Genomic DNA, 8,739 nt, shown 5'->3' with positions numbered 1-8,739 from the left:
GGTCGAGTGTCTGCCTCCGGGTCAGGTCGAGTGTCTGCCTCCGGGTCAGGTCGAGTGTCTGCCTCCAGAGGTTCAGATATCTGGAGTCCTGTTCCTGAGCGATGGTGAGGCAGAGCAGGAGACGGGCCGACGGATCAGAACCTCGTCTGCAGTGTGGAGGACGTGGAGGAGCTCCGCCTCACCTGCAGTCCTGAGGTTTGGATCAGGACTGACAGAACCAGGTCCTGGATCTCTGTAAGCAGCCGGGCTCAGAACTTAGAGAACTACTTCCATCATCTGGAGGGAGCTCAGACTGGAGCTGCTCCTGCTGCTCCTACTCCTCCTCCTCCTCCTCCTCCCTGAAGGGAGTCAGCTGAAGAGGTTCTGGTTCTGGTCCTGGTGCCACCGTCAGGTTTCCTCTGATCTGGAGGTGATGACTGATCCTCTCTGGAGGAGGAGGTCTGGGTTCCTCCTGGGTTCCTCCTGGACCTGCTGCCTCTGTGAGCCGACCCCAGAGGAGATGGAGACCATGGAGGGACGTTCTTCATGGGGACGGTGTCTCTGTGTCCACTGAGACACTGCTGTCCCAGACCTGACAGGAACAACGAGTCTTTGGTTCTTCTAACAAAGTCTGTTTGGTTTTTTGCACCCATCCTCACCCTGCTGGAGACCAAAGAACCGTCTGACTCCTGGTTCAGAGGAACCCTTCGGAGTATTTCCTGTTTACCTGAAGATACAGTTTGTTTAAAATCACCTTTAATTTGATCGGGTTCACCTGAACAACAAACAGCCCATCAGGTTCTGGTGGCCCGGTCTCCTCCAGGTGTTCTACCTGCGGAGCCGGTTCCTCACAGAGATAACCCTCGTGCCTTCATTCTTCATATTCCTGATCCCATTCAGCTCCGGTGACCCCACCCCTCTGGAACTGTTCATACCTGTTCAGGTGCAGAAGCCCCACCCACCTGTTTTTGTTTGTGGGCTTTAAGGAGGAATGTGGTTTGAGCTGCTCCTCCTTCGGCTCGCAGGAGGTCATGTGACTCCAGAAAATGGGTCAGAAGGTTTTCTGTCAGGGTTCAGTCTGCTCAGGTGAGACCAGGTGAGACCAGGTGGGCTCAGGTGAGGCCAGGTGGGCTCAGGTGGGCTCAGGTGAGACCAGCTGTGAGGCCAGGTGGGCTCAGGTGAGGCCAGGTGGGCTCAGGTGAGACCAGCTGTGAGGCCAGGTGGGCTCAGGTGAGACCAGGTGAGACTCTGGGATGTTGGAGGACCTGCTTCACGTCTAGAACCCAACAGGAAGTCGCTCAGGCAGCTGATGTTCTGGTTTTTGACATGAAGCTCCTGACAGACCCGTCAGCAGAGGTTCTGACTTGGACCGGTGAGCAGCTTTTATTTTGTAGGAGGAGTGTTGAAGATGGTGGTTCTGACAGTTTGGGCTTCAGGTGGACGCTCAGACTCAAACGTTGATGTCGGTGTTTGGGTCGAGGTGGTTTCTGGGTCCAGTTTTCAGCAGCTCCACCTGCAGATCTATGGAGGTCCGAGTCCTCCATGTGGTTTTTGTCTCAGAGGTAATCTGGGGCGTCCCGGAAACTAGAACCCAGTTCTCCAGGAGAGGAACATCAAAACTGAAATGGTTTTAGAAACTCAAAGGAACCAGAAGTGAAGCTGTGGTCTCCGCTGGTTTGGGTCAGAACACCAGAACCTGAGGAGACCTGAACCAACAGGTCTTGTCCTTTGTTTGTCTGATGGAGGACCCTGGGTCTGGTTCTGGCCTGGTTCTGGTCTGGTTCTGGCCTGGTTCTGGCCTGGTTCTGGTCTGGTTCTGGTCTGGTTCTGGCCTGGTTCTGGTCTGGTTCTGGCCTGGTTCTGGCCTGGTTCTGGTCTGGTTCTGGTCTGGTTCTGGCCTGGTTCTGGCCTGGTTCTGGTCTGGTTCTGGCCTGGTTCTGGCCTGGACCTGGTCTGGTTCTGGCCTGGTTCTGGTCTGGTTCTGGCCTGGACCTGGTCTGGTTCTGGCCTGGCCCGTCACTAACCTCTCCTCTGTCCGTCAGCAGCAGCTGGACGATGGCGGAGGCGCAGGAACTCTTCTCGGAGCAGGAGCTGACCTGCTCCATCTGCCTGGACCTGTTCACCGACCCGGTCTCCACTCCCTGTGGACACAACTTCTGCCAGGTGAGCTGAGCACATTCTGAGGTTCTGGAGGCTCGGAGGTTCTGATGAGCGTGTGTGTGTGCAGGCGTGTATTGGCGGGTACTGGGCCTCCAGCCCGGTCTGCACCTGTCCCCTCTGTAAGCGGCAGTTCCAGGACCATCCTCGGCTCAGCATCAACAAGGTCTTCGCCCTCATCGCAGACAAGTACAAACAGACCCGTTACGGCGCCACGGGCTTCTCCGAGCCCGGCGGAAATGGCTCGATGGACGCCATGTACGACGACAGCGGCACCAACCCGTTCCGGTCGGCGCCGGCGGAGACGAAGGCGGGGTCAGTGGAGGAGATGGTGTGGTGTGACGTCTGCACGGGCATCAAACAGCCGGCCGTCAGCTCCTGCCTTACCTGCACCGCCTCGTACTGCACTGAGCACGTGCAGCCCCACCACAGCACCGCCTTCTACGCCAAACACCCACTGATGGACCCCCAGGAGGCCCTGAGGGGCCGCACCTGCTCCGACCACCGCCGCCTGCTGGAGGTTTCGATCCAAATCATTTCATTTCCTGTCAGGCGGCAGCGCGTTCCAGGAAGTCTTCCCTCAGTAACGCCCGCCGCCGCCGCCATGTTTCTGTCTGGCTGTTAGCAAAATATCTGAGTCTGGATGGATTTAATCTAACTTTACCAACAGAAGCTGTAATAACCGATCGTACATTAACACGTCTCGTAAAATGTGGCTTTGGCAGCCATCTTGAATTGAAACTATCATGAATGGCGGCGGGCGATGTGCGTTCCTTTAAGGAATGTTAGGCCTTCACCATGACACTTCCACCTCCGTGCTTCTGGTTTGGTTTTTATTAATCAAGTTTTCTCACATTTATCATCAAACTGGATCCACAGAACTCCTCAGATCTTTTACCAAAGAACCCAGACGAGTTTTAACATTTTAAACTTTAATAAAAGTTTAAACTCCTGGAATCAGCTGCAGCCTGAAAGATTTAAATGTTTTAATTAAAAAATAAGAATAATCAGCAGATGATGTTTTTGGAATTATTTAATGTTTATTTCTAAATGATGCGTTCGTGAGTTCAGGTTTACTGTAGGACGTGTCAGCGCTGTATCTGTGCCATCTGCTTCCTGGAAGAACATCGAACCCACAAAACTGTCTCCGTCCAGACAGAGAGACAAGGCAAACAGGTAGAGTTCTGCTGCTCAGGTGGGCTGGAGGTTCAGCTCCTCACCTGTTCCCACCTGTCCCCATCTGTCCTTATCTGTCCTCACCTGTCCTTATCTGCCCTCACCTGTCCCCACCTGTCCCCATCTGTCCTTATCTGTCCTCACCTGTCCTTATCTGCCCTCACCTGTCCCCACCTGTCCTTATCTGTCCTTATCTGTCCCCACCTGTCCTCACCTGTCCTTATCTGTCCTCACCTGTCCTTATCTGCCCTCACCTGTCCCCACCTGTCCTCATCTGTCCTTATCTGTCCTTATCTGTCCCCACCTGTCCTCACCTGTCCTTATCTGTCCTCACCTGTCCTTATCTGCCCTCACCTGTCCCCACCTGTCCTCATCTGTCCTTATCTGTCCTTATCTGTCCCCACCTGTCCTCACCTGTCCTTATCTGTCCTCACCTGTCCTTATCTGCCCTCACCTGTCCCCACCTGCCCTCACCTGTCCTTATCTGTCCTCACCTGTCCCCACCTGTCCTCACCTGTCCTTATCTGTCCTCACCTGTCCCCACCTGTTCTTACCTGCCCTCACCTGTCCTTATCTGTCCTCACCTGTCCTCACCTGCCCTCACCTGTCCTTATCTGTCCTCATCTGTCCTCACCTTTCCCCACCTGTCCTCACCTTTCCCCACCTGCCCTCCCCTGTCCCCACCTGTTCTCACCTGTCCCCACCTGTCCTCACCTGTCCCCACCTGTCCTCACCTGTCCTCACCTGTTCTCACCTGTTCTCACCTGTCCCCACCTGTCCTTATCTGTTCCCACCTGTCCCCACCTGTCCTCACAGAAACTGGTGGCGAGGACGGAGCAGGAGATCGTGAACCAGATCAAGGAGAAGGAGATCCGTGTGGGCGAGCTGAAGAAGAAGCTGGAGAACGTCCAGGTTCGATCCCAGCTCTGAGTCTCTCTCTGCTGCTTTTATTTTGAAAGGAAATGTTCCTGCTTCCTGTTTTGCTCAGCTGGACTTGTTGAAAACTCCTGATCCAGTCCTCAGGTCTTCCAATGATCCAGGCTCTCCTGTCCTCGTCCCTGAATATGAGACATGACCTCACAGGACCAGTGGAGGACAGAAGACGTCTCCTGTCCAGCAGATATCAGAAGGTCTGGAGAACACCAGACCAGTTTACCAGAGTCCAGGACAGTCTGGATCATTGGGAGGACCGTATAAAGACACGAGGACAGGTCCAGGAGACTTTGTCTTTGTTTATTTTGCAGTAAAGAAATGAACCGTCTGTATTTTTGGGTCTTAGAGCTACGCAGACAAAGAGCAAGGAGAAGTCGAACACCTTCTGGACGAAGTCTCCGCCTCGCTGGACAGGATCCGGACCCAGGTGGTGGGTGGGATCCAGAACCAGCTGGAGGCTGTGATGTCGAAGGGGGAGAGCGCCGTGCACCGTCTGGAGGCGGAGCTTAGCCAGCTGACGGACAGGAGGGCCACGCTGGAGGTCCAGGCCATCAGCCAGGATCACATCAGCTTCCTGCAGGTGAGACGGTTTCATACTTCTGCTGATAAAAGGAACAGAAGGAGACGGACGTCTGTCCTCCTCGTCCTCTTCCTCTCAGAGCTACGAGGACGCCACGGCTCCTCTGGAGGACATCAAGCAGAACGCCAAGCAGATCGACGTGGACGACGACTCGCAGTTCTCGCTTCATTTCCAGCTGGAGGACGTGAAGAACGGCCTGTCTGAGCTGAAGGACAAGACTGAGGAAATCCGGATGGGGGACGTCCGCCCCAGGGGTTCCAGAAGTTCTAGAGGTTCCAGAGATTCTCGAGACTCATGTGAGTCCCCTGTTGTCCACAGGTGCGTGTCCAGGTGTGTGCTCAGGAGTCTGAGTCCTCTCTGTGGTCTTTGTTCCAGTTTCCCCCGGAGACCTGATGGCTGCTGAGAGCGTGATGAGTCTGAGAGGAAGCAAGGCCAGCCTGAGGATGAGTCAGTGGTCTCTGAAAGGTGAGGCCTGGACCTGGTTCAGTCTGGTTCCTCTTTGAGTCTGCTGTGAGAGACCGATGTGGGGTGGAGCAGCAGATCAGGGTCTCGTCTGCAGTGACGAGGACGTTGCTCCGGTCTGAAGGACCAACCCTCACCTGTGGACCAGAGGTCTGGATCAGGTCCTGATCCAAGGGGTCCAGACTCTGATGAGGACACCTCCCTCCTGGAGGAGGCCAAGCGGGGCAGACCCAGAACCTTGGGATCCTCCAGAGGAGCTGGGTGGGGTCTGTGGGTGGAGGGAGGTTTGGGACCTTTGGTTGTGGACCCTCTGGGCTGCAGAGACCTGGTCTAACTGTGGTTTCCTGTCTCTCCTCAGATATGAAGAAGATGAAACAGGTTTCAGGTGAGCAGAAGTTTTAATGAATATGAATTTTTCCTGATGGTTCCTGAAGGAACAGCTTTCAGCAGCTTTCTTCGTTTCAGGCCCAAAGAAAGCCCGAGCCTACATGGGTGAGCTCTGATTTTATTTATTAACGCTGAAGAAAACCATCTGATGAGAACCTGAGTCCGGTTCTTACGTGTCTGTCCTGGTGTCCCCTCAGAGGACGTGACGCTGAACCCGGTGACGGCGTACCCATTCCTCATCCTGTCCGAGGACAGGAAGCAGGTGAAGAGAGGAGAGAAGCTGCAGTTCTTCAGGAACAGCAACCAGAGGTTCGACGTCTGGTCCTGCGTCGTCGCCAAGGAGGGCTTCAACACCGGGCGCCACTACTGGGAGGTCAGAACCAGAACCAGGACCAGAACCAGGATCAGAACCAAGATCAGGATCAGAACCAGGATCAGCAGAACACAGTTTAAAAATGAGATTTGAGATTAGACTGATCCAGAATCAGGTCCATTTGTCAAAGTCAGGGTTGGGGGATCAGGGTCTTGTTCGGGGATCAGGGTCCTGTTGGGGAGTCCAGGGTCTTGTTTGGGGGTCCAAGGTCTTGTTGAGGGTCCTGGGTCTTGTTGGGGGGTTCAGGGTCCTGTTGGGGGGTCCAAGGCCTTGTTCCGGGTCCAAGGTCTTGTTGAGGGTCCAGGGTCTTGTTGGGGGCAGTGATTGCAGATCTTCGAGCAGGACCAGAATCAGTTCTCCAGTTTGACCCTGGTCCTGGTCTTGCAGGTGTTTGTTGGCGAGAACAAGGACTGGAAACTGGGCGTGGTCAGCGAGACGGCCCAGAGGAAGGGTCTGTTCGACATGAGTCCGCCTAACGGCTACTACACCATCTGGTGGAGCAGCAGCCAACTGCGAGCGCTCACGACTCCGCCCCTCACCAAGGTCAGCTTAAAGGGACAGTCCAAACAGTTCTGAAATAAAGAGCACAGGTCCAACAGAACCACTGACGAACACTTTGGTCCTGCTCAGACTAGCCATGAGCTCGTCACGTCTTTAAAGAACTGTTTGGACTATTTCATAAAGAAGTTCTTTCTGTTCGGTTTCTTTGAGCAGCTGAGGACAGAACGTCCGCCTCTTTGAACCGTTTGTCTCCACAGGTCAAAGGTCACCACCCGAAGCTGCGACAGGTGGGGGTCTTCCTGGACGCCGACGAGGGTCAGGTGTCCTTCTACAACGTCAAGTCAGGAACGGAGATCTACAGCTTTCACTCCAACTCCGAGTTCACCGAGAGGATGTTCCCTTTGCTCGGAACTGGAGACAAAGAGGTTCCTCTGATCCTCATGACCACACAGAACCAGCTGGCCTGAGGAACCGGGTCCAGAGGAAGGAAGATGAAACCAGTCCTCTGGATGGATCTAAAACCATCAGTGACGGAACCAGAGGTTTTAAATGAAGAACTGTTTATCGCTGCATCGCTTGTTCCTGGGTTTTAGAGGCTACGGAAGCCTGTTTGTGCCAAAAAGATTAAACCCTATTTAAACTGTCACTCGGGATGAAATATGTGAACTTTTTTTGTTAAAGCTGAATAAAATTATTGAAACTCTGAGAATAAAGTAGAATTTTTGATGTTTATATTTTAAATGTTGATGTTTGAAAACCTGCAGCAGGAAGAACGACCTGCATCCTTCCGTTTATTTACACGGACTTATTCTGCATCCAGCCTGCAGGGGGCGCTCAGGCTGTCTGTGTCTGATCAGACCAGGTCCGGTCCTGGTCCTGGTTCTGGTTCTGATGGGTCACCATCCTGCAGGTTTTAGGTGAATGAGTGATCTGCTGCAGAACCTGAGGAGCATCTCAAACCTGCAGGATGGTGGTCCTCCAGGACCAGAACCAGAACCGGACCCCGTGTCCGAGCCGGCCCTCACTGATACAAGCAGGACTCGGTTTACAGAAGTTGGACTTTGGAACCACAGTTGGCCCAGTTAGGATGGAAAATGACAAACAGCAGCAAAGTAAGAACTCTGAGAACCAACCTTGTTGGTTTACCTGAAGGGGGCGGGACTTAAATCTTGTAATGGACCAATCCTGTGAGGTCGCTGTTCTCTTCTGCCTTCGACCTCCAGGATCCTTCGGAGATCCTGAGTTTGTTTTTTACTTTTATTCCGTTATTTGAAAGTTAAATTTAAATATCTGACAGAAACGCTGCCCCCTGCAGGCAGGGATGATTCTAACCTGGATCAGGTGTTTTTCTCAGGGCAGGTACATTCAGGCTGCTGACGTGTCGGTCATGTTGTCAAACGGCAGTAAAACGATTCTAATCATTCAAGTTTATATTTTATTTAACATAAATCATATTGCAGTCAAAGTGAACAGTTGGGGTTTCAATATACACAATAGAGTCGTAACATCTTAAGCCCCGCCCCTCTGACCCCACCCCAAATGAAAATCAAATACTGCCCTCCCCTGTAAGCCCACCCACACAGGAAACACTGCCCCCACCCAACATTAGCCCCGCCCACTTTCAGCAGCAAACTCCAAAATGATTAACTGCAGTACGTCAAATTTAACTAAGCTCCTCCCACACTGATTAAACCCCACCCTCCAAACTAACTACAGCCCTGCAGAAACTTAAGGCATGCTTCTCCTTCCTCACAAGCCACACCCACTTTACAAACCCCTCCCTCAAGCAACTTTTCTGTAGCTCCTCCCACCCCGTCAATTTCACCTGCAGCAAAACTACTTCAAACCTAAAAACTAAAATCTGTTAAGAAACACTTTAAGGCGCGCCCGCCATCTTTGTGACTGTTAAGCTCCGCCCCATTCTGAGACTTCCTGTGAGAACGAAGCAGGAAGTGTTTGGAGTCTGCTGCTGAAACGAGTGAAGAGCGGCGGTGATGGGGGAGGGGAGGGAGCGTGTCCTTCTGTTTACCTGCGTGATCAGGTGTGTTCGCCACACGCAAAATAAAACCAGAATTAACAAAAAATAAACAAACAATCCTGTACGCATCATCATCATCGGCGCTGTGACGTCAATCTGAGCAACATTCACCCCCAAACCCCTCCCCCTCCTCCTCCACCATCATCCCCCCCC

At 53.1% G+C, this 8,739-nt stretch overlaps 1 protein-coding gene across 7 annotated transcripts in view; it reads left to right on the top strand.

Annotated features, from left to right (window-relative positions):
- LOC108251203 (E3 ubiquitin-protein ligase TRIM39) overlaps positions 1–7,257 on the top strand; it is a 12,443-nt gene extending 5,186 nt beyond the window's left edge. For 6 of the 7 annotated variants that reach the window (XM_037978551.1, XM_017441401.3, XM_017441402.3 and 3 more), the window contains 12 exons: positions 2,025–2,142; positions 2,207–2,656; positions 3,208–3,312; positions 4,129–4,224; positions 4,592–4,825; positions 4,905–5,121; positions 5,201–5,290; positions 5,646–5,672; positions 5,753–5,779; positions 5,872–6,047; positions 6,435–6,590; positions 6,806–7,257. In XM_037978551.1, the coding sequence (XP_037834479.1) occupies positions 2,035–2,142; positions 2,207–2,656; positions 3,208–3,312; positions 4,129–4,224; positions 4,592–4,825; positions 4,905–5,121; positions 5,201–5,290; positions 5,646–5,672; positions 5,753–5,779; positions 5,872–6,047; positions 6,435–6,590; positions 6,806–7,015 (1,896 nt within the window). In that variant the 5' untranslated portion in view covers positions 2,025–2,034 and the 3' untranslated portion in view covers positions 7,016–7,257. Of the gene's footprint in view, positions 1–2,021; positions 2,143–2,206; positions 2,657–3,207; positions 3,313–4,128; positions 4,225–4,591; positions 4,826–4,904; positions 5,122–5,200; positions 5,291–5,645; positions 5,673–5,752; positions 5,780–5,871; positions 6,048–6,434; positions 6,591–6,805 lie in introns of all 7 variants that reach the window. The other variant, XM_037978552.1, reaches the window with a different exon arrangement.
- Positions 7,258–8,739: the final 1,482 nt, after the last annotated feature.

The sequence above is a fragment of the Kryptolebias marmoratus genome, linkage group LG12 (assembly GCF_001649575.2).
Source record: "Kryptolebias marmoratus isolate JLee-2015 linkage group LG12, ASM164957v2, whole genome shotgun sequence".
Lineage (NCBI taxonomy): Eukaryota > Metazoa > Chordata > Actinopteri > Cyprinodontiformes > Rivulidae > Kryptolebias > Kryptolebias marmoratus.
Note: the sequence above shows the minus strand (reverse complement) of the source record. Positions and strands in the feature narration are given on the sequence as shown.